The sequence below is a fragment of the Carex rostrata genome, chromosome 29 (assembly GCF_964058835.1).
Source record: "Carex rostrata chromosome 29, lpCarRost1.2, whole genome shotgun sequence".
NCBI classification, from domain to species: domain Eukaryota; kingdom Viridiplantae; phylum Streptophyta; class Magnoliopsida; order Poales; family Cyperaceae; genus Carex; species Carex rostrata.
The window spans coordinates 2,720,356-2,747,440 of record NC_135946.1 but is presented as its reverse complement, the minus strand read 5'-3'; the positions used below and the strand labels follow the sequence as shown (position 1 = coordinate 2,747,440).

General features: G+C 33.1%; 2 protein-coding genes and 1 pseudogene across 2 annotated transcripts in view; all 3 read left to right on the top strand.

Moving 5' to 3' along the window:
* Positions 1 to 25,709, top strand: LOC144546498 (wall-associated receptor kinase 5-like). Its single transcript, XM_078295049.1, has 3 exons — positions 1 to 979; positions 1,166 to 1,315; positions 24,331 to 25,709. The coding sequence occupies exons 1-3, from the start codon at positions 13 to 15 to the stop codon at positions 25,539 to 25,541; spliced, it is 2,328 nt and encodes a 775-aa protein (XP_078151175.1). The 5' UTR covers positions 1 to 12; the 3' UTR covers positions 25,542 to 25,709.
* Positions 1,463 to 4,251, top strand: LOC144546082 (wall-associated receptor kinase 5 pseudogene; annotated as a pseudogene).
* The window catches only part of LOC144546493 (wall-associated receptor kinase 2-like), a 46,846-nt gene continuing 41,992 nt past the window's right edge, over positions 22,232 to 27,085 (top strand). The window contains exon 1 of the mRNA XM_078295044.1: positions 22,232 to 23,236. Coding sequence (XP_078151170.1) covers positions 22,240 to 23,236 — 997 coding nt within the window. The 5' untranslated portion in view covers positions 22,232 to 22,239. The remainder of the gene's footprint in view (positions 23,237 to 27,085) is intronic.

Here is a 27,085-nt window from a genome sequence, read left to right as displayed (position 1 = left end):
TAGAAACTAGATATGAATATCATGAGCGAAACAAAAAGGGACTCGTTTCAACTAGTACATACTTTATACACTGTGTTGCCAATGATATTAATCCAACTTCTCCTCCAGTTCAAAACCACTGAGTCTGCAAACAACATCATCGCTCTGCCCGGATGCTCAGAGAGCTGTGGTGAAATTCCCATCCCTTACCCATTTGGCATTGGCACAAATTGCTCCTTGTCTAAAGAATTCAATGTCATTTGTGAGATATCTGATGATAAACAAAATCCTTTCCTTGGGACAAATTCTAAGGTTAAGATTCTGAATATATCCCTGTCATTGGGCCAGGCACGCACAAGCAACATTATATCTCCACAGTGCTACTACAAAGGGAGACCTTACACTAGTAGCAGGTGTGATGGACCTTTCTACAACAGTGGGTGTCATGATGGTACACTTGCCGATTATGGTGACACACCATTCCAGCTCAACACTGATAAGAACAAATTTACAGTTATTGGGTGTAATGCACTTGCCTATCTCCGCCTGGGTGCTACTACTAATTACTCAGTAGGGTGCCTTTCTATGTGTGATAGCCGAGAGGCCCTGATTAACTCTGAATCCTGCAGTGGAATTGGCTGTTGCCAGACAGCTATCCCCAAAGATGCACACCGGTTTTATGGTGACTTTGACCCATTGTACAACAACTCGGAGGTATATGAGTTTAGTCCTTGCAGCTATGTTATGGTGGTGGAGGAGGCTGAGTTCAAGTTTCGTACCTCTTACGTAACGACAAACGAGCTGGAAAATGCTACTCTGCCAATGGTGTTCGACTGGTCCATAGGAAACACGACATGCAACATCGCACAGGAAAACAAATCCTCCTATGCATGCATTAGCAGTAACAGTATGTGCTGGAACAGATCCGGTGGTCGTGGTTATCTCTGCAACTGCTCCCATGGTTATGAAGGCAATCCTTACCTTCATGGAGGCTGCCAAGGTCTTTCTTTCTCTGACTCTCTCCTTCTCGTCATCTTTTTTTTTTCATTTTGATTTTTTTCATTTTTTATAATCTTTCTGGTGGCAGCTACGTCGAATGTCCAGTATATACAAAAAAGATTAAAAATATAAAAAGAGAGAATTCATAAATATGTAGGCTTATAGATGTTGTGTCATATCCATGCAGACATCGATGAATGTGCCAATGAAAATACATGCGCCAAGCCAGGAAAGTGTCACAATTATCAAGGAGGATATCACTGCTCTTGTCCTTTCATTTGGCGTACAAATCGTAACAATCCCAGAGAATGCAATCTCAACATCGCACTAGTTATAGGTATGTTATTACTTTTTCAGGATAAATAACTTTTATCAAGTTTTGAATAGTGTTGCAAGTATATATGGAAAGAGAGAGCAAGAAATGCTTTTCAGGATAAATGAAAAATTAATACAGCTTGCTGAAACTAAATATTGCCTAGTTACCATGAGACGGTAAAATCTGAGCACAATAAACCGTCCGACAAAATTAGCAGAACAAAGCATTTTGAGACTGATAGTCAGTCACCGAAAATTTTAATTACAAAATTAGACGAAATTCTGTCAGAGAGGGAGAGGAGGGAGGGGAAATGGAGGGGTAGGGTGCGGACTCCAAACAAAATCCAATTTGGTTTATTCCCAATCCCTCTCAATTTTAAACTGTTTTAAGACTCATGCGGATCGTATTTGAGTGGTTGAGATATTTCAAAATTTTGATATCTATTTTGATCATATCTAAAGGAATAAAAATGCGTCAATCAAACAAACTCAACGAAAATTTACGTTTACAATTTTAGTACGAGGATTCGAATGTTCGTGATTTTAAATTTGAAATTCTTATAACTTCATCCAACTTTTATAAATTTCTGATTAATATTTTTATTTTTATGAAATTACTTAATTCTAACATAATTCATATCTATTTTACATTACATTATGATATGGAATTATTTAATCGAATGGTCAGATTATTTCCAATTTTCTAACTTCATTTAACAATTAAATGAAACTAGACATTCCAATTATATAACAAAAATCAACGGGAATTTACGTCCAACATTTGCACGAACTTTTCGTTATTTTAAATTTATAATTGAATTATGAGCTTAGTCTAATTTTGATTAATAGTTATTATTTTATAATTTTCTTTAAATTTAATTAATATATTATTTTCTGAAGTCTTTATCTCTAAATACGTCATAAATTTTATAATTTCATTTCACGTAAGTGTGTACTTACCATTTCATCATTGCGTTCATTTATTCGGAATCTAATGCTTCGAATAAATTTTTCATATATAATTTACAAATTTGAAATCTGTACGTTGGTTTAATAATTGTATCCCCAATTTTAATTCATTCTTTAACTAACTCAAAATTTTAATTAGCGTAATTTATAAATTGTTAGCTAATTAATAATTTAAAATTTTCGGACTATAACACAATGGACCGCTTGAGTCTATTATTTAGATATTAGAACACTGATTCTTACCATTTCATTCCAAAATCTAATGATTCAAAACGACATTATATCATTATCAATATCACTAAAAAAAATATAATGGTATCAACCAAAATTTTTTAAATTGACAACAGAGCATTAATATAATCAAACGATCGTGTCGTTTAACTCTTCTCGATGTAGTTTAATAGTTTACTCGCCAACAAAGTAGTATACCTTGGACAAATAGTTGTCTACCTATGTCATGCAAGGTTGAACTAAACATAAAACAATCCACAAATAGGAGGAATTTTGATTTGTTAATAAAAAATGACGAAAAATAACTTTCTTTCTTTCTTACTTCTAACTTGATTTATTTATGTTCGTAGGTATGACGATCTTGCTGGGATTTGTAACTGCACTAAGCATTATTTTACTATATTTTATTATTGCCAAGCGTATCAAACTGTTTGAAAAGAGAAAACAGGAAAAGTTAAAACATAAGTTCTTTGTTCAAAATCGGGGGTTCTAAAACAACTAATAGATTCCCATGAAGATACAACACAAAAAACGAGAGATTTTAGATTACATGAGCTGGAGAAAGCAACAAACAATTTCGATAGTGCACTCATTATTGGTCGGGGAGGTCATGGACAAGTTTATAAAGGTATTTTATCGGATCAACATGTTGTGGCCATCAAAAGGTCCAAAATTATTGATCGGGCTGAAATCGATCAGTTCATAAATGAAGTGGTCATTCTCTCACAAATCAACCATAGGAACGTTGTGAAACTCTATGGGTGTTGCTTAGAGACTGAAGTCCCATTACTCGTTCATGAGTTCATCTCGAACGGAACACTTTTTAATCATCTCCATGTAGAGGAACATTGTTCCTTGACATGGAAGCATCGGTTAAGAATTTCCGTTGAGGCTGCGGGAGCAATTTCCTATCTTCATTCATCCGCCTCTATATCGGTTTTTCATAGAGACATAAAATCATCAAATATTCTATTGGATGATTATTTCACAGCAAAAGTGTCAGATTTTGGGGCCTCAAGATCTGTACATATAGATCAAACGGGCGTGACTACAGCTATCCAAGGGACGCACGGGTATTTGGACCCTGAGTACTGGTACACTGGCCGGTTAACCCCAAAAAGTGATGTCTACAGCTTTGGTGTAATTCTAGCTGAATTGCTAACAAGACGAAAACCATTGATCTCCTCTAGGGTGTATGAAGGGGGTAGCCTCAGTGCATATTTTAGTTCTGCTATGGAAGATAACCGTCTATTTGAGGTTTTGGATCCCCAAGTTGTGAATGAGGGGCACCGAACTGAACTCGAAGCCGTTGCCAAGCTTGCACAAATGTGCCTGAGAATGAAAGGAGAGGAAAGACCAACAATGAAGGAGGTGGAGGTACGGCTCGAGGTCTTGTGGCAGTCCAAACAACAGCCAAAACATCCTTGGAGGTCCCATAGTTTGAAGGAGACGCAGCTTATGCTACTTGACTCCAACGCGGGAATTGATACCAACTTACAATGTAGTTTTGAAGAAGAACCACAATCATCATCTTATTTCCCTCGTTAAATGAACTCTTTTCGATAAAATAATACGAGTAATTATAAAATTTTAGGTGTAATGTGAGTTGCTAATTAGTTACTTGATAATTGTATTTCTTTTTACCTTTTCTTATATTCCTGTACAAATTATGTATTATTCTTAATATTTCTTTGTGTAATACTGTTGGTGTACTTTGAATACTGACTTTGAGTAATTGTCAATTTTTATTTTCTGCAATGTATCCATTTCTAGTTATTCATCAATTTTGAACTAAAAGCAAAGTTGCTTCAATCTACTGGTGGATCTGTAATAAATAAGGCTTGATCCAATTTTGTAACATCTCGGAAAAATAAAGTATTATTATTTATGCTTTTAAGAATTTTTCTTAATAAATAAAATTGTAGGTCTTTTGATAAAATATTTTATTTTTAAAGCTAAAAACTATAGCACCTCTTAAAAAAATAATATAATATTATATGTATATCATTTCACTTATCAATTATATCATGAAGATAATATATCTTCGTTACTTATCTTTTCAAGCTATTCATTTAATTACTTTGAACAATTTTTAATTACAAAAGTTACACTAATATATATCTTGGAAAATTGAAAATGTTCACAGAAGCTTATAAAATATCAACCCGCCTCCTTGATGATTATACAATTATATTGACTCATCCAATAATTTTGTTATTTATTATAAACTTTCTATTAAAGGTTTCTTACAAAATATTCAACAGCTTATCGACACTACACACGTTTATATTAACACAACAATTTTATAAAAAAATTAATGTATGGACAATTTTAACCCTAATTAAATGTTTCTCTAACTACCATTTTGTTCATAATGTAATTAATATAGTGATCATTAAATTATTTAGTTTCCATAATTACTAGATTCTTTTCCCCTTTTTTTATATTTTGCATTCATGTAAAATCATAAGCTACATAAATTTGATGATCTTTCCTTTTTCTCATGACTCCTCACTCATGGTACGTATTTAACTTTTTTTGTAAATTTTTTTTATTATATTAAGATACACTTGCTTTAATATATGATATATTCCAATTCAAATATTTTTTTTTAATTTTTAAAATGTTTTTTCTTTTTCTTTATTTTGATACTTATAATCTATTAGTCTATTTTAATTAAAATTGTTAGCAATTTTTTTTATTGATGTTTTGTAATTAATTTATATTTGTTAATTGAATAGATCTATCAATCCCCTAACTTATCAGAAGAAAACCTTGAAAATCAATTTTTGAATTATGCAAATGAAAGCAATCAACTTCTTAATTTGAAGTTTGAAAATCGTGATGATATACTTCTTGTTGTTCGTTATTTAATTATATGGTGCTAAAGGCTATGATGCTAACAATTTGCGGATTGCGACCAAATAAATTTGTTAGTTTGTAGTCTTTTGCTGTACTTTTAATTTATTATTTTAATTATAAGTTGAATGTCAAATTATTCATGATAATTTGCTTTCAATATATTTTTTTATATAAATAATAATGTTGTTTTCTTAGTGTTATTGCGTAAAAAAAAGAAGATAAAATGTTAATAGACAATTTTTTATAGTAGATTGTTAAATATTTTTTTGTGAAGTTGTATAAAATAAATCGATATATACAATGTTAATAAATTTTAATAATATAATAAAATCAATTAACTGTTGTAATTTTCTCAAAAAATCTTAAACATTTGATTAAAATAAATAATGAATACTTATTATACGATAACATAAAGTTTATAAACATATTTTATTGTAACTTTTAAGGAGCATATTTTAAAATAATATAAGATAAAAAAAAACATATTTTTTATGAAGTAACATACTTTATAAAACATAACTTTTAAGGAAAAACAATTTTGTGCTAACATATGAGAGAGAATTGGTTTTTAAAGGAAACACTTAATGAAGGGTAAAATTGTCTTATATAATACAATATTTTGATGATGTTGTGTCAATATAAAATTAAGTTATTTTAATTGTTAGAATATTCAGTTATTCTATTAAAGTTAGAATATTCAGTTATTCTATTTCTAGAATCTATTTATGGAATCCTATTTTGAGTAACCTATTTATTAAACATATCAATTTATATATGTATATATATTTTTGGAGAATGGTTACATGAATTATAATTGGATATCTATTTATGGATTAACCGCCCACTCATCCCCACTCATATCGTTGATGGATAGAATGAGTGTAGGGTATAAATTAGAGTCCTGGCTGATCCTCTCTCTACATATTCTCACATACAACCATTAAAAGGATTTTGCTCTCCATTAGCAAAAGTGAAACAAAGCGAGAGAGAGAAATCGACCCGGCGCAACCTCGAAGGATCTAGGGTTTGCGATCATCATTGAAGTACTTGCTTGTTGACCACCATGAATGCTAGAGGTACGCTTATGTATTATGTTTTAATTTAATTATAGTATTTAATGTAATATCATGTTGTTTCAAGTTCTTGGGATCTTTAATGGTCTTTTGCTCTTATGATGCATTTTCTAATGCATAATTAAAGATGATCAAAGTGTTTATGTTCATATAGTAATTCTACTTACATGTGGTATCAGAGCCTTGCTTGGAAACTTCATAATATTCATTAAATTTCTGTAATTAAACTATTATAGATTAATCTATAAAATTAGAACTTGTAAAATTGATAATCCCCAATTGAATTGCAAGTTTATGGGGAAGTTAGGGTTAGACTTGAAAGAATAATTTGAATGATTATTTTATGTGATATGATATTTAATCATCATATAGATATTGAATTGAATTGCGTGTTAATTCATAAGGCATTAAGGATACTCCCAAAGGTAGGTCTGCCGCCCTTATGATTAAACACATTAAAAGTGCAAGCAACTTCCGTTATTATGTAAAATTGTGTATGCCCAAAGGTAGCACAATAGAACACCAACGAAATTGCTAATTAAAGTGCTTCAATAATGTAGTTTTATTTATTTTTTCTTTTCTTTTATTGCTATCGTATTAAATCATGAGACATTAAGTATACTCCCAAAGGTAGATACGTCGTTCTTATGATTTATACATTAAAGTTGCAAGTAATTTACGTTATTGTCAATTGTGTATATCCAAAGGTGGCACGATGAGACACCAATAAAATTACTAATTAAAGTGTTATATAATATATATTAGATATATTATATTATTAGGTTGTAGATCTTAATTTGTTAGGATCTAGTGTTATATAATATATATTAGATATATTATATTATTAGGTTGTAGATCTTAATTTGTTAGCATCTAGTGTTATATAATATATATTAGATATATTATATTATTAGGTTGTAGATCTTAATTAGCCCCAAAGGGTGATTAGGGTTTATCTTACGTCACTGCTCCTAAATCTGAATTAAGGTTAAATTAGAAGATTCAAAGCATTAACGTACATCTTCTAATATCTCTTCCTAATTATACTTACATTAAAGCCTTCTTACCTCTTAAAGTGTTCTTTCTTTACTATCTCCCTAATAAAAGTTAAAATAAGTATAATTACTTAAAGTTTAACTAATAGTAAACAAGAGAATTTTCTTAACTCAAAAAAAAAAAAAAAAAAAAAAAAAAAAAAACCTTAGTAAGAGCTGTTGTACTAACTTAAGGATGAAGCAATGTCTAGGAAAGTCGGAACTCGTAGCAGAGCCAAGTGCTCCCTGACTTTCCTGGTTGTGATTTCAAGACTTAGACAACTGGCCGAACGGGTTATGAAGATAAATAAAAGGATATTAAAAGTTTCACGTAAGGATTTTCTTTAGTTTCTTGTCATATTATCGAGTTTGATCTTAAAGGTAGATGCAAAGAAGCTTGATCCTAAAGAATTAGAGTAATTATTTTATAAAATAAGATGAAAATATCTATTTTATAATTACCACTTGAAATCTAATTATTCTTCATAATTTTTCTAAATAAAGGTTTCACTCCTGCCGGTGCCGGATTCGCATCAATGGTTCAGTCAGTTGTGACCTTTAATGGACTCAACTTTACAGAATGGGATGAACAAGTGCAGTTTGCACTTGGCTCAATGGATCTTGAGGATGCCATCCTAACCAAAAAGCCCGCTGCTCTTACTAACTCTAGCAACGCTGAAGAAAAGGCTCTAATGGCTGGTTGGGAGAAACAAAACAGAATGGCATTGATGTTTCTTAAGATGACTGTGGCAACTAATGTCAAAATTTCGCTTCCGACTACTGAAAGTGCCAAGGACTTTTTAGAAAGTGTTAAAGCACAATCTCAAAGTGCTGATAAGAGTGTTGCAAGTACGCTAATGTCAAAACTGACCACCATGAAATATGATGGCAGTCTTACTATGCACCAGCACATACTTGAGATGACATCCTTAGCCTCAAAACTCAAGGGTGTCGGGATGACCGTGGAGGAACCATTTTTGGTTCAGTTTATAATCAATTCTTTGTCTTTTGATCAGTATGGACCATTCCAAATGAACTACAACACACTTAAAGATAAGTGGACAGTTCATGAATTGTCTGGAATGTTGATCCAAGAGGAGCAAAGAATCAAAGATAACAAGCCTCCCGCGGTCCACCTTGTGAACCATAATGGCACTAGCACAAGCAACGTCAAGAAATCAGGTGGTGGAAAAGGAAAGAAAAAGGGTTCTCCAACCCAGAAAGATTCTAAAGGAACATTCAAAAAGACAAGCAAGGAAAGGTGCAACTTTTGCAAGAAAGTTGGGCATTTCCAGAAAGATTGCATGAAGCGTCGCAAATGGTTCGAAAAGAAAGGTATGAATAGTGCCTTAGTATGTTTTGAATCTCATTTTATTGATGTTCCTAATAACACCTGGTGGTTTGATTCTGGTTCTAGCACTCACATTTCTAATAACATGCAGGGATTCCTTTCAATCCATACCACAAGTCTAAATGAGAGATCAGTGATGACGGGAAGTAAAGAAAGAGTACCAGTTGCGGGAGTTGGAACGTATCGACTCATTACTGACACCGGCTGTACTTTAGATTTACTTCATACACTTTATGTACCTACTTTTAGTAGGAATTTAATCTCTGTATCTAAACTTGATAATTTAGGTTATGAAGTTAACTTTGGTTCAAATTGTTGTTATGTATGTAAAAACAATTGTGTGATTGGTAATGGAATTTTAGTTGATGGATTTTACAAGCTTTGTCTTGATAATGTTTTTGTCCAATCTCTATGTACTGTGCATTTTAACGTAGGAATTAAACGAGCTAACATAAATGATAATTCGGCTTACTTGTGGCATAAAAGACTTGATCATATATCCAAAGACCGAATCCAACGTCTTGTAAAGAACGAGGTTCTTCCGAACTTAGACTTTACAAATTTTGGAACATTCATTGATTGTATTAAAGGGAAACAAATCAAACAATCAAAGAAAGGCGCCACAAGAAGTTCACAATTATTAGAAATTATCCATACTGATATATGTGGTCCGTTTGACGTCCCCTCCTTTAGTAAAGAAAAATACTTCATCACCTTTATCGATGATTACTCACGTTACGGATTCATTTACCTTTTGCATGAAAAATCTCAATCAGTTGACGCTCTCGAAATTTTCGTCACTGAGGTTGAAAGGCAACTGGAACGAAAAGTGAAGATTATTAGATCTGACCGGGGTGGTGAGTATTATGGAAAGTATGACGAATCGGGTCAAAATCCTGGTCCATTCGCTAAATTTTTAGAAAAGCGAGGCATTGTTGCGCAATACACAATGCCAGGCACACCACAACAAAATGGTGTCGCCGAACGTAGGAATCGTACTTTAATTGAAATGGTTAGAAGCATGTTAAGTCATGCTAATGTACCTAAGTATTTGTGGATGTACGCTTTAAAGACAGCCATGTATTTGTTGAATAGAGTTCCTAGTAAGTCCGTTGAAACTACTCCTTTTGAGTTATGGACGGGAAGGAAACCGAGTTTAAGGCATTTACATGTTTGGGGCTGTCCAGCGGAAGTAAGAATTTACAATCCACATGAAAAGAAATTGGATTTCCGAACCATCAGTGTTTATTTTATTGGTTATCCAGAAAAATCAAAAGGGTACTGTTTTTATTGTCCTAACCATAGTACGAGAATTGTAGAATCCGGAAATGCTAAATTCATCGAAAATGATGAAAACAGTGGGAGTTCAAGTCAACCAAGTGTTGACATTCAGGAAGTCACACGGCAAGACATTGTACCTATTATTGTACAAATGCCCATGATTTCGAAAATAGCTGTTTCAAATGTTGCTCCGCAACTTAATGTCAATTTGGAACAACAAACTGAGAATGAGGAAATTTCCATAAATGATGTCGTTAACGAAGAGATAGTACAACCCCAACCTATTGAATTGAGACGCTCCGCACGTGAGCGTAAACAAAATCAAATAGATGATTATGTGTACTTCAATGAATTAGAAATTGATTCAAGTATTGACGACCTTGTTTCCTACACTAAAGCCATACAAAGTGAAGACTCAGAACATTGGGTAAATGCTATGAACGAAGAGATAAAATCAATGGATAAAAATCAAGTTTGGGATCTCGTTGATTTGCCTCACGGTTCCAAGAAAGTTGGATGTAAATGGATCTTCAAGATCAAACGTGATTCTAAAGGCAAAATCGAATGATATAAAGCGAGACTTGTTGCTAAAGGTTTTACTCAGAAAGATGGCATTGACTACAATGAAACCTTTTCGCCCGTATCGAAAAAGGATTCTCTCAGAATAGTCTTAGCTTTGGTAGCTCATTATGACTTAGAGCTACATCAAATGGATGTCAAGACAGCTTTTCTAAATGGCGAGTTAGAGGAAGAAGTGTACATGGATCAGCCTGAGGGCTTTTCAATTGGGGCGAAGGAACACAAGGTTTGCAAATTGAAAAGGTCACTATATGGGCTAAAACAAGCCTCACGACAATGGTATCTTAAGTTCAACGATGTTATTACGTCTTTTGGTTTTAAAGAAAACATCGTTGACCGTTGTATATATACCAAAGTCAGTGGAAGTAAGATAATGTTTCTAGTCTTATATGTTGACGATATTTTGTTGGCCACTAATGATCTTGGTATGTTACATCAAACCAAGAAATTTCTCTCAAAGAATTTTGAAATGAAAGATATGGGCGAGGCAAACTATGTGATCGGAATTGAAATATTCCGCGATAGATCACAAGGATTGTTAGGTTTGTCTCAGAAAACATATATAAATGAAATTCTTGAGAGATACAATATGGATAAATGCTCAAGTGGGTCAGTGCCAATTCAGAAAGGGGACAAGTTTGGATTGTTTCAATGTCCTAAGAACGAATTGGAGAAATCAGAAATGAAAAACATCCCTTACGCGTCTGTGGTTGGTAGCCTAATGTATGCCCAGACATGTACAAGACCAGACATAAGCTTTGCCGTAGGCATACTTGGCAGATTTCAAAGCAACCCAGGGATGGAACATTGGAAAGCGGCGAAAAAGATACTCCGCTATTTTCAAGGAACGAAGAATCTTATGTTAACCTACAGGAAGACCGATTGCTTAGAAACAATCGGATACTCAGATTCAGATTATGCCGGATGCATTGACACACGCAAGTCCACAGGTGGCTTTGTGTATCTATTAGCAGGAGGAGCAGTCTCATGGAAAAGTGCGAAGCAGACTATTATCGCTGCATCCACTATGGAAGCCGAATTCGTGGCTTGCTTTGAGGCCACGATACAAGGATTATGGCTGCGGAATTTTATTTCAGGGCTTGGGTATGTTGACAGTATCGCCAAGCCGCTGAAAATTTATTGTGACAACGCCGCAGCAGTCTTCTTCAGTAAGAACGACCGGTACTCTAAAGGTGCAAAGCACATGGAAATAAAGTACCTGGCTGTGAAAGAAGAAGTGCAGAAGCGAACAATTACGATTCAACATATAAGCACCGACAAAATGATAGTTGATCCCTTAACCAAAGGATTAGCGCCCAAGACATTTATGGAGCATGTCGTAAATATGGGTTTAGTTGAGTGTGCATGATTTTGTTATTTGTAAAACTTTGAATTAATATTATTAAAGAGTTCATTGTTTGTTTGTTTCTATTTGATTGTTATTTACTTATGTTGGTATACCTTATTGTTATATTTAAATAATAATCAGTTCTTTGCAAGAACAATTAAAGGGATCATTATGTTAAAACCCTTATGGTTTATATTAATTTGGATTAATATTGTGGTACATGGAAGGGAATGAGTCGATATACTGACTCACAACCGCCATGACTCATTTTGATTTTGATTAAGGATAAACATTATGTCATACCAAAATTATGGAATATATTGCATATATATTATCACTAGTCTTAAAGTTAATATATGTTATTAAAGTTATATTCATTACGAATTACTGAATAAGTGGGAGAATGTTAGAATATTCAGTTATTCTATTAAAGTTAGAATATTCAGTTATTCTATTTCTAGAATCTATTTATGGAATCCTATTTTGAGTAACCTATTTATTAAACATATCAATTTATATATGTATATATATTTTTGGAGAATGGTTACATGAATTATAATTGGATATCTATTTATGGATTAACCGCCCACTCATCCCCACTCATATCGTTGATGGATAGAATGAGTGTAGGGTATAAATTAGAGTCCTGGCTGATCCTCTCTCTACATATTCTCACATACAACCATTAAAAGGATTTTGCTCTCCATTAGCAAAAGTGAAACAGAGCGAGAGAGAGAAATCGACCCGGCGCAACCTCGAAGGATCTAGGGTTTGCGATCATCATTGAAGTACTTGCTTGTTGACCACCATGAATGCTAGAGGTACGCTTATGTATTATGTTTTAATTTAATTATAGTATTTAATGTAATATCATGTTGTTTCAAGTTCTTGGGATCTTTAATGGTCTTTTGCTCTTATGATGCATTTTCTAATGCATAATTAAAGATGATCAAAGTGTTTATGTTCATGTAGTAATTCTACTTACATTAATATCATCACCCCAGTAATTGATACCTCTTCAATTATGCACTATATGTAAGCTGTAATAAAGTTGGCATCTCTCCGAAATTAATCTTTATCCATTAATAAGCCGTTGTACATTTTACTATATATATTCCCTCCGTGTTGTTTTATTAATTAACTCACTCTTTCTCTCAATTGGCCGAACTCGCATATGTTCTGCATGAATCTGAAAGCAATCTTTCTCTCACTTGGCCAAATTCTCATATTTGGCATGTTTTTTTTAATATCTCAACAGTTCAATGTGCTGCACGAATCTGAAAGCACAACTAATACTGTCCCTGCACTATCACTGAATAGGCACAGAACAAGTCGGTCATGCAAAATATGAGATATCTTAGAGGATACGCACTTCACTTGGCCACTGTATTCTCTCTCTCTCACATACACTCTTTGTCTATAACAATAAAATCATTCTAATATCATTCACTTCTATCCTATCTATTCACGGACATAGAAATGCAAAGAAAATATTAACTATGCTACTCATCTCCCTCGCTCAAAAATATCCCACTCATATTATTCCTAATATTATTACACTTAGTACTATTATTATTAGTCAATTTCTGCTATCTATTTATTATGATTTGGTTTGAATTCCGACTATGTCGCATGAGATGTTGAACTATCGATTGCAATTTGATTTGATATTCTAATTGTTTTGCTATCAGTTAACTAGAATTTCTATAATATGTGTTTTTCATTTGTATGGTTCATTAGAGTATTGGTCTTCGGTATTGGATTATGATGATATATTTATCGAAATAGTGTATCACAGCCCAACAATAGTACTGACTAATTATAGAAATATATAATTATCAAGGTTTGTAATATTTAATTATCAAGGGGTCTGGGGCGAGGCAAGTGGGAATGTGGCGGAGCAGGGGAGGGAAGAAGGATGTGGACACGTGGAAGCATGGTTTGACACAGCGGTCTTAGCTGTCCTGTGATCTGTCACGGTGTTTTTATGTACGGTACGACTAAATGTCATGTCTAGTGAACACAACACGGCATGACACGACACTCACTTTGGACACGGCAAAGCAAGGCAAGTCGGAGCTGTTAGCTAGAACTTAGAAATAATGTCTACGGGCCAAATAGGTGTGCGCTGAATTACACTACGCCAATATTTATGTATAGAATAAAAAACATGCAATATTCAGACACATTTTTTAATAAACAAAACCATGTACAATATGGTCAAATTGTACACAGTTTTACTATTTACAACCATGTATGAATGTTGGAGCACATTTATACACAGTTGTAAACAGTAAAACTGTATACAATTTGACTATATTTTTGGAGCAAATTTTTGGAACAATATTTTATTTCTTTGGACAGGTATTTCGAGGGAATTTTGAGTAAACGTGCATAATATGCACTGTATGGTCACGTTTTATGTACTAGTGTTGGTCCACGCTATGGATATAAATTTTTGGTTTAAATGTTCTAACAATCGATCTGAACCATTCAATATGGTCTTCATGTGAATAGTAGTTGTAAACTAAATTTTTCATTTGACTATTTTTTTAGATGGGTATAAAATCACTTGATTTGAAAATTTTGGACCATCGAAAAACAGTGATTTTCTACTCATCTAAAGTAATTCTAAAAAATATAAATTTTTGTTTACTAGTACAATTTCATATGGAAGATCATTTGGAATAGTTAGGATCGACCGTTACGTTTTTAAAAATAAAAATATTGATTCGTAGTACGGATCAATCCGCACTATACAGAGTACCATAGGCTCACTCATATATATATAAAGGATGACACCATCAATCAGTGAACTTCATGCATATTTCCGATTTAAGTACTAATAAAGAAGAATTTGACTACAAGTAAAACTAGCAAGTTCCAACAAGTATTAGTTTTCTTTACAGATTAGACCCAACAACAACTAATAATACGTGTCAAAGTTCTACTTTCTAAAACTTTAGCTCAAGATTCCCACTATCTACTGAAACTTCATCTTAATTTATTCGAGATGTAGTTTTGATTCCATTTAAAATTAAAGGCAGTACTTTGAATCACTTAGCCGTTAAGCCGTTCAATATTCTCAACTACTTTTTATGAGATGCCTACGAGTGGATATAAAGAGGTTTCTTTCGCTATCCAAAGGGATAGTGGCCAGCTGGATAGAGCAAGTAGGGGTGTCAATGATAGTCTTTTAACCGCTTACCCGATCCGTACCTTATTCGATAAGACAGGTATGGTTAAGTTTTTTTTTCTTCATTAGCTTATTGGAAATGCTTATGGGTAACGATTTTTTTCGTTTGCTAAACGGTAAGGGCACGAGTAAAGGCTATTTCATACCCGTTATCCTATAGGGTAATTTTATAAAATATAATAATATGATAATGTTTGAACAATAAATACTTTTGTTATTTAGTGAATTATTTTTGTTGTAAGAAAAATATTAAACGTCTTATTTACATTTCCATGTCTTGTTCTTTAATTAAATAATTGAATTTTTTGAAAGATATATTTTTGTTTTTTAATTCTCTTGTTTTATAAAAAATACAATTTAGTAGAAATTGATTACACATTTATTTTTATTTTTTATTAGTAATGTCATTGCGTATGTGCGAAATAAATGAGTTTTGGTATTCTATTTGTAAAATATAATCAAACTAATTATTATAGTAGTATTATCCGTTATTCACCTGCTACAATTTCGTTACCCAATAATTTTAACGGGTAAGGATAGTGTAGCGTAAGGTTAGTTATTAATGGGTAAAAGTAGGGTATGGGTAAGGCCATTCTTTGTAGGTATGGGTATGAAATTATTTCCACCAAATGTACAATTCATAATGAAATAGAATAAATCAAAATAAGGTGCAAAAAAGGAATTTTCTAGAGAGAAAGCTGTGCATTTCTCTCCATTCGGGCCAAACTGGAGGCCTCCCTTTCTGGCACTAGCAGGTCAAACGGGTCAGCTACCTTTGATCCAATGCAACACATGTTCAAGGTATTCCTTACCAACGAAAAATGGATTGTGATCATTTAAGGATATTTGGTTGCGTATGTTTTGTTCGTATTTAAAAGAAAATACAAACTTGATTATAAATCTTATGACTCAATTAAAAAAAAATCATTTCCAGAGATGAAATTTTAATGAAAGAACCATAATTTAAAGAAAGAGAAACAACAACAAACTCCCATACCAATTACCAAAACCCTATGATGCCACCCTCAATACCGCTAGAAAATGACAATTACCAAAACACTGGTTTTACGTCAAATACCTACTTCAGCAAAACCACAACCATGAAGCCGAACAACTCGAGATAAATGATCAAATAGTAGAATTAGAGGGTACTAGCAATGATAATGAGAATGAGGAAGAACAAACCGTGAGGAGATCCTCCAGATCATGAGCACCATAACCTACTGTAAGATTCAGGGACTACACAACATATACGGTACACTACCTAATACAAAATTATATTTCTTATGAAAATATTTCTTCTAATCAAGGAATTTTTATTACATCCTTTCAAAAAGAAATAGAGCCACATAACTATGATGAAGCCATTAACAATCCGATTTGGCATAAACCATAGAATAATGAAAAAAAATAAAACTTCGGTAATTGTTTCATTACCTAAAACTAAAAAACTCATTAGATGTAAATGGATTTATAAAACCAAGTACAATAGTGATGGTACTGTAGAATGGTATAAAGTAAGATTGGTAACCAAAAGATACACCCAAACCTATTGTATTAATTACGATGGAACCTATGCACCAGTGGCCAAAATGAATACCATGAGAATTATATTCTTCATTGCATAAAGAATGATTGAGATCTTTACTAAATTGATATAAAAAATGCATTTCTTCAAGGAACACTTGAAGTGTGAAAGTACTTAGATAATGCTCACGAATATTAGAGAATACAAGACGTGTATGTGTAGCAATGGCTGCTCTATCACACGGGCATGAACATGAAAAAAAATACCAAATTTAGCTTGTAGGTCAAAGATGAATTGCTTGATGTTCCTCTTAGTATCCCAACAATAATTTGTAGTTGGTCTTTGTTATGCTCTTTTTATTGTTGGAAAATTTGCTATACGTACGCGCAGCAAAAACTTTACCAAAATATGTTTCTACTTTTTGCTCTGTCTTGTACAATTCTGTCTCATACAAAGAAAATATTGGATAATATTGGATTTTCTAAACTGCTCAAAAAACAGAAACTCTTTCATTCACTTTCTTTCGATACAATACATCTCCTGCTTACATAATTACTATACCTAATACAAATATTAATGGTAGACCTCCAATACCTCTACTATGTTCTAAAATTGATGCATACTGCCTAAATTAACTCTGCTAATTATAGAAATATGCTAACTATAGGAAATGTCTTAAAAGTGATACACATTCAGAAGCTGCTAGTCATAGCAACTTTAACAAATTTTTATCACTCTTCCTTGATCCAAAGTTGCCAGTGCCAATTGCTGATCGGAATTGCTCGAATTTGCCTCATGTCAATGCCTTTGTAAGTATGCATGTGTTTTGGTCTTCACAGCTTTCGTGCTTGAGCTCCACTGTTCATGTTGCGAACAATTCTTCTAGCAGTGTTTGATACTTTGATGTCATTCTTCATTTTATGTTCCTTCTTCATAGGTTGTAGCGTCTACAACAAATCATATTTGTGTTGTTTCATACATTTCCAACACGAATTTTGTTTTTCTTACGGGTGTGTCAGGACCAATATGAAGCCTACAAACTATAATTGTTCCATTGGCAGACACTGCCAAGGCTTTCAAAAAAAAAAACTATAATTGTTGATGTTTTTCTTACGTATTTCATTTTTGTTACGGTCTCCTTTTTTCCCCTTCTGACATTCAGTCCCGACAGAATTCCAGCATGTACACCACAGATATCCTGATTTGGAGAGCAGTTTGAAGGGTATAAATTCTTACAAAATAATTTTCTAATTTGAGGATGTACAGATGTATCAACCTGCTTTCTTCTAGACGGTTTTATGTTGCATGGTACATGGTAAAGAACACTCTATAGCTAAATTGGACAATATTCAAATTAACTCTATAGTTAAATAGAAAAAGAAAACTAAAGTTGACACATATATTAGATTGTATTCATTTTAACTATACATTTGAGTGTGAATCACAAGTAGAAAAATAATTTATTTATCTTTATAAGCCTCACAATTAAAAGATGAACATTTATGTTATACATACTACATGTTTTATTTTATTTTAAAAATGTAAAATTAGAACTTTGCAAAATTGAAATTAATTATTATAAAAAAAAATATAATAATTGAAAAAATTCATGAGTCTTCCAGAATTTAAAAGAATAAATATGGTATTATTAACTTTAGAAGACAAAATACTTAAAAAAAAAAAAAAAAAAACACAAGTGCTCCGCGCTGGAAGTGTACACAACCTTTTGAAAAACAACTGGGCTGGTCAATAAAAACATGGCCAATGATTGACACCAACAATCCATAATATATTATTAAAATCTGAAGAATGACACCATCAACCTATGAACTTCATGCATATTTCCAATTTAAGTACTAATAAAGAAGAATTTGACTGCAAGTAAAACTAGCAAGTTTCAACAAGTACTACTTTACTTAAATGATTAAACCCATCAACAACTAATTATAGGCATCAAAGTTCTACTTTCTAAAATATTGGCTGAAGATTCTCACTAATAAATTGAAAAAAGTGGTGTTCATCTTAATTTATTCCAGATGTAGTTTTGATTCCATTTAAATTGAATGCAAAACTTTGAATCACTTAGTTGTTAAGCCGTTCAATATTCTCATCTACTTTTTATAAGATGCCTAAGAGTGGATATAAAGAGGCTTCTTTCCCTATCCAAAGGGAAAGTGGTCAGCTGGATAGAACAACGACTATATATAAGGTACAATTCATAATTAAATAGAATAAATCAAAATAAGGTCCTTTTTTAACCAAATTACTATACACACTAAATATTTTTTTTTCTGAAACACACAACACATTTCAAAACACCAGAATTCTAACCATATTTTTTCTCCTTGACACGTCTGTTTGACCATAACGCCTTATGTTTCTGGGAAAACTCAAAATATGGAAGTTGTAGCACATTTTGTAAACATCGCACAGAACTTTATTGATTCACATTACTTCAAGTTCATATGAAGAAGTCTGGGACATTTGAGGTGTTACTGACAGTGTTATTCTGTTATGTTGAAGCGTCTCAGACGTTGTCATGGCATGTTGAAGTGTCCCGGATGGTATTATGGCCTGTCATTGGAACCGCAAAACCTATCAGTTGAAGGAGCACCGGAAGAGTGAGATTGAAAGTTTGTCAAAGAGTATATATATGCTTTAATATATAAATATCATAATTTAGAAATGATAGAAGCCGGTAGTACTAGATTCAGTAAAAAATTAGTAATCAGTGTAATGAAAAACAGAAGACGAATAATAAAGAGATGAAGAAGAAGCACATGAATTTATCAGAAATTTGGAGGAGATTATATATATTCAGATATTTGTAATTTTGTGGTTGAAAAAAAATATCTGAATGCTTGTAAGGCAACATTTCTCTCTGATCTGTTGAAAATGAGATGTGATCCAAGAAATAATATCATCATTGATCAACGGCTCAGATCAAATAACGCATACCCAAATATAGGGACAACGGTAACAAAACGGCTAGTAGATAACCCTGTAATATTAATATATAGAGCATAGGACTGTTGTAACAAAAAAATCAATACACAACATAATAATACAATTCATTCATATTTTTTCTCGCAATACAACTCTCTGATTCTTGCAAATTCAACACAATCTATTAGTAGAAGTTCGAAGTACAGTTTAAATAATGGTTCTACTTTTTGTTAAACATGGGATCAATGCATCCATTGCATGAACACGATCGACAAAATTAGTACGGCGTGAGGTTGACCCCCAAGTCTCCAAGTCTCCAAGTCAAGTCTTGGTCTTTTCTGGGAGAACATAGCCTTAACATTATTATAATAGGGAATTAAAGTTGAGGCGCACTAATAAAGTAATTTCTACTTTCTAAAAGCACAATAAAAGTCTGGCAGAAGATCCCCACTAATCAATTGAAACTAATGGAGTTCATCTTAATTTATTCGAGATGTAGTTTTGATTCCATTTATTTTGAATGCAATACTTTGAATCACTTAGCCGTTAAGCCATTTAATATTCTAAACAATTTTGTATAAGATGCCTACTAGTGGATATAAAGAGGTTTATTTCCCTATCCAAAGGGTTAGTGGCCAGCTGGATAGAACAACGACTATATATATATATAAGGTACAATTCATAACTAAATAGAATAAATCAAAATAAGATCCTTTTTTTAACCAAATTCCTAAACACACTAAGCCTATGGGCTTTTCCATCAAAAAATAAAGTAGCAATTTAAATGATGAATTTTGGCAATTCTAGTATTGTAGAGAAGTGTGATCCAAACAGAGGAGGGATTAGGGTTGTCTGTCTTCATATTTAACTCTGGAATGCTTTAATTACCTCAGTTTTATATTATTTCCATACGAGTTAATGTGATATATTGAAGTGGTAGGCTACCAGCGCTGGCATGTATGATTAGTAATCACTAATTAGTGAAAGAAATAAAAACAACAAAGAGAAGTGGTCAACAACTAACAGTCAACCTTTCTCGAACTCAGCCGAGACAATTGTGCTTCTTAACCTTTGTCTCTCTGAATTTAGAAAATTATGTGCCACCATACATAAAAAGCACAAAAAAAAAAATTGTCACCCATCTACACCAACATACATAAAAAAAGAACGGTTTTATTTTCTAAATTTAATTAATTTATCTACCATTTTTTATTTGCTAATATTTTAACATTTGCATTTCTGACACCCATGTTTATTAATTCAAATTCCCAAAAAAAAAACACACGTCAGCAAAAATTTAGGAGAAATAATATTTTTGCCTCGAGTTGATTCAAACTATATTTGCATTTAGTTGCGTGAAAATTTAAACTATATGGATATCTATTAAATGACATTTAGAAATTATATGCAGGTGTATCAAAGAATGAAACCATTAATCCATGGTGTTTCATCTCTTCGATTAATTTAAGTACTAATAAAGGAGAATTCGACAGCAAGCATAGAACTATCAAGTTTCAACAAGTATTACTTTTCTTTAATAATTAGATCCCAGAGCCACAACAACAACTAATACGCTTGAATTAGGTTGTAGCTACTTTTGAATAATTTGGTGATCATTCCCTCTAATAAAGTAAAATTAATGGAGTTCATCTTTATTCGAGATGTAGTTTTGATTCCATTTTAATTGAATTCAATATATACTCTGAATCACTAATTATCTGTTAAGCTGTTCAATATTAATCTCAACTACTTTTTTGCTACTCTCAAAAGCACAATAAAAGATGGCAGTACTAGATTCATTAAAAAAAAAAAAAAGTGAGCGTAATGAAAAATAGAAGGTGAATAATAAATTAAGAGATGAACACGAAGATTTATTTAAAAATTTCGAGCAAAATATTCGGATCGGTATTTGTAACTTTTGTGATTGAAAAATAAAATCTGAATGCTTGTTTGTCAACATTTCTGAATGCTTGATTGAAAAATAAAATCTCTGTTGCTATGCCACAATAAAATCTGAATGCTTGATTAATAAATAAATTCTGCGTGTGTGTATTTATATATATTTCGAGTATACTAAATTAGTATAACTACCCTTGCTATGGCATAGCAATGCAGCTTCGATCGACAGCAGAATGCTACATAATCCCCACTTTCCTTATTTTATATATATATAAATTAGTTGAAATATATGTTATTAAAAAAAAAGCTTATTTAGCTTTTTATTAAACATGGGATCGATGCATGCATGTGTACATGAACAAGGCCAACTTAATACGTGAGGACTTAAGTCTATAATAAATTAATTAGCCTATTAACTATATTATTATAATAAGATTATGAAGATTTCATTGGAAAAAGTTTCGCGCATTATCAGGTGGTGTATCCACACACGACATATATATTCCAACTGATAGCAACATATATATTCCAACTGATATTCTAAATAATTAACTCATTAAATTAATCAATTATCAACTTGCATATGTTTTATATATAAAGGGCGTCGAAAGGCAGTAGTGGAGCATCAATCCATTGATAGAAACTAGATATGAATATCATGAGCGAAACAAAAAGGAACTCGTTTCAACTAGTACATACCTTATACACTCTATTGCCAATGATATTAATCCAACTTCTTCTCCTCCTCCTCCAGTTCAAAACCACTGAATCTGCAAACAACATCATCGCTCTGCCCAATTGCACAGAGAGCTGCGGTGGAATTCCCATCCCTTACCCATTTGGCATTGGCGCAAGTTGTTCCTTTTCTAAAGAATTCAATGTCATTTGTCAAACATCTGATGGTAACCCAAATCCTTTCCTTGGGACAAATTCTAAGGTTAAGATTCTGAATATAAGCCTGTCATTGGGCCAGGCACGTACAAGCAACATTATATCTCCACAGTGCTACAACAGCCTGACAATGGAAGGCAAATCTGAGATCAACAGTACTACAGCATTAAACCCCAACAAGGCGGTGTGTATAGGTAACTGTGCTGCTGCAGGTGGCAATTATGGTGACACACCATTCCAGCTCAACACTGAGAAGAACAAATTTACAGTTATTGGGTGTAATGCACTTGCCTATCTCAGCCTGGGCGCCACTACTAAGTACTCAGTAGGGTGCCTTTCTATGTGTGATAGCCTAGATACCCTGAATAACTCTGGATCCTGCAGTGGAATTGGCTGTTGCCAGACAGCTATCCCCAAAGGTGCACACCGGTTTTATGGTGACTTTGACCCATCGTACGACAACTCGGAGGTATATAAGTTTAGTCCTTGTAGCTATGTTATGGTGGTGGAGGAGGCTGAGTTCAAGTTTCGTACCTCTTACATCACCACAAACGAGCTGAAAAATACTACTCTGCCAATGGTGTTCGACTGGTCCATAGGAAACACAACATGCGACATCGCACAGAAAAACAAATCCTCCTATGCATGCATTAGCAGTAACAGTATGTGCTGGAACGGAGTCAGTGGTCGTGGTTATCTCTGCAACTGCTCTGATGGTTATGAAGGCAATCCTTACCTTCATGGAGGCTGCCAAGGTCTTTCTATCTCTAACTCTCTCCTGCTCATCATCTCCTTTTTTAATTTTTATTTTTTTCATTTCTTATAATATTTCTAGTGGCTGCCACATCAACTGTCCAGCATATACAAAAAAAATAAAAATATAAAAAGAGAGAATTCATAAATATGTAGAATTATAGATGTTATGTCATATCCATGCAGACATTGACGAATGTGCCCACGAAAATAAATGCTTCAAGCCAGGAAAGTGTCACAATTATCAAGGAGGATATCACTGCTCTTGTCCTTTCCTTTGGCGTACAAATCGTAACAATCTCAGGGAATGCAATCTCAACATCGCACTAGTTATAGGTATGTTATTACTTTTTAAGGATAAATAACTTTCATCAAGTTTTGAATAGTGTTGCAAGTATATAAGGAAAGAGAGAGCAAGAAATGCTTTTCAGGATAAATGAAAAATTTAATACAGCATGCTGAAACTAAATATTACCTAGTTACCATGAAATGGCAAAATTTGATCACAATAAACCATCCGACAAAATTATAGGTATGTTATTATATCAACTAAAACGGTAAAAGTCTTAATTACAAAATTTGGCATCAAATAAAGTTTCAAAGTATCAAATAGTAATGTCCTATACAAAATTAAGTTTCAAAGCATGATCTCTCCCGGTGCCTTTTTACAGTTATTTCTCATAGTGTAGCATTTGGAGACTGATAACTCAATGGGCCACTTGAGCCTATTATTTAGATATTAGAACACTGATTCTTATCATTTCATTTCAAAATCTAATGATTCAAAACGACATATATATCGTAATCAATATCACTATAAAAAATAAAATGATATCAACCGAAATTTTTTAAATTGACAACAGATCATTAATATAATCAAACGATCGTGCTTTTAACTCTTCTCCATGTAGTTTAATAGTTTAGTCGCCAACAAAGTTGTATGCCTTGGACAAATAGTTGTCTTCCTATGTCATGCAAGGTTGAACTAAACATAAAACAATCCACAAATAGGAGGAGTTTAGATTTGTTAATAAAAAATTATGGAAAATAACTTTCTTTCTTTCTTATTTCTAACTTGCTTTATTTATGGACGTAGGTATGACGATCTTGCTGGGATTTGTAACTGCCCTAAGCATTATTTTACTATATTTTGTTATTGCCAAGCGTATCAAACTGTTTGAAAAGAGAAAAAAGGAACAGTTAAAACAGAAGTTCTTCGTTCAAAATCGGGGGTTACTTCTACAACAACTAATTGCTTCCAATGAAGATTCAACACAAAAAATGAGAGATTTTAGATTACATGAGCTGGAGAAAGCAACAAACAATTTCGATAATGCACTCATTATTGGTCGGGGAGGTCATGGAGAAGTTTATAAAGGTATTTTGTCGGATCAACGTGTTGTGGCCATAAAACGGTCCAAAATTGTTGATCAGGCCGAAATCGATCAGTTCATAAATGAAATGGTCATTCTCTCACAAATCAACCATAGGAACATTGTGAAACTTTATGGGTGTTGCCTAGAGACCGAAGTCCCGTTGCTCGTTTATGAGTTCATCTCAAACGGCACACTTTTTAATCATCTCCATGTAGAGGAACATTGTTCCTTGACATGGAAGCATCGGTTAAGAATTGCCATTGAGGCTGCAGGAGCAATTTCCTATCTTCATTCATCCGCCTCTATATCGGTTTTTCACAGAGACATAAAATCATCTAACATTCTATTGGATGATTATTTCACAGCAAAAGTGTCAGATTTTGGGGCCTCAAGATCTGTGCAAATAGATCAAACAGGCGTGACCACAGCTATCCAAGGTACATACGGGTATTTAGACCCCGAGTACTATAGCACTGGCCGGTTAACCCAGAAAAGTGATGTCTACAGCTTTGGTGTCATTCTAGCTGAATTGCTAACAAGACAAAAACCACTAATCTCCTCTAGGGTGTTTGAAGGGGGTAGTTTGATTGCATATTTTAATTCTTCTATGAAAGAGAACCGTCTCTTTGAGATTTTAGATCCCCAAGTTGTGAATGAGGGGCACCAAACAGAACTCAAAGCCGTTGCCAACCTTACAGAATTGTGCCTGAGATTGAAAGGAGAAGAACGGCCGACAATGAAGGAAGTGGTGATACAGCTCGAGGTACTGTGGCAACCCAACCAACATCCAAAACATCCATCAAGGTCTCAAATTTTGGAGGACAAGCAGCTTATGGTACTTGACGACAACACAGGGATTGATGCAATGTCCATCCAATGTAGTTTCGAACAAGAGCTACGGTCATCATCAGATTTTTCTCTCAGTAAATGAACTCTTTTCATTATAAATAATGTGAGTATTTCTCAAATTTTAGTTATAATGTAAGTTGCTTATTACTTCATAATTGTAGTTCTATATCTTTTATTATATTCCTCAATAAATTGTGTATTATTCTAATAATTTTCTTTCTATGATATTATTGATGTACTTATTTAGCTGATGTAATTTGAATATTTTGTTTGAGTTATTTTCAAATTTCTTTATTCTGAAGGGTATTTATTCCTAGTTATCCATCAATTATAAATTTTAAGCAATATTAATGCTACAATTAATCTAGTGGAGCTTAACCCCACTAACTCCAATTTAGAGTACTAAAGCTTGCTTAACTGTTCAATCACAATAATATGGGTGCTGAGACTAACTACTATTGGCAGGTCAAATGTAAAATTTGGTAATACCATCATTTTTGTAATAAAAGTGGGAAAAACCCACCAATTTCATTTAACAAACGAAACCTACAGAGTTATATAGGTACCGGTACAAACCACTGGTACTGAACCTGACAGAACATACCCAAAAACATCAAAAGTACATCACATCACCATTGTTACATAGTACAGCATCTACTTAGTTAATTAGAGTTTACAAACTAAAAACACTACACAAAAACTGCAATGCCTGCAGAATCAGCTACAAACAAACCATCACCAAACACTTATGAAAACCTGGTACTGCCTTTTCTTAAACCAGTACCCCCTGTACATACTTTTCTTAAACCTGGTACTGCCTTTTCTTAAACCTTTACATACTTTTAAGGCCCCAGCAAATTAAGACCAAGACTTGACGACTTGGGATCAACAGGTCAAGGTCATCTTCCAGGTTTAACTTAGCATCTTAAATGTAAATAAAAAGTATGTAATGACATCAACAGAAAGCAGAATCATAAGTTTAATTTCAGAAAAGAAAATCAGCAAAATAGTTAGTGTAGTTTTATGGTATCTTTTCTATTTAAATTTTTAGTTCTGAATTTAGTCTTTGGACACATCTCCCTACTGTCTAATTTCTTCTTTAGTAATTTTAAATTATTTGTGTATTATGTTACCAAATATAAGTAATTAACTTTCCTAATTATTTTCTGCATTGAGTAATATAGCTATATAGCCCAGCTTGGGGATATTATTTCTTCTATAAAACCAAGGAGAGGAGAACTCTCTATTTTTTCGATATTGTCTCAGTTGTTTTCATGTGAAGGACCAATGCAAATGTATTGTGATAATCCGGCTACACGACACATTGTTTCAAATCTGTTGTTCCATGTCCTGAACTAAACACATTAAAGTGGATTGTCGTTTCATACCACAAATCTGGTCTTCCATGACCGATGCAAATGTATTGTGAGGTTTCCGACTACGGCCACTATGTTGCCAGACACCTCAGATGTCACCTCGCCATCAATGGTGGATCTAGTATTGTTATATATAGTTGTTACCGCTCTGATATCATGTTTCACATAACATATAATAAACAAAAGTTTTGTATAGATCGAATATATAATTTACAATGATTACATAGAGGTTTATATAGGCTAAAAAGCC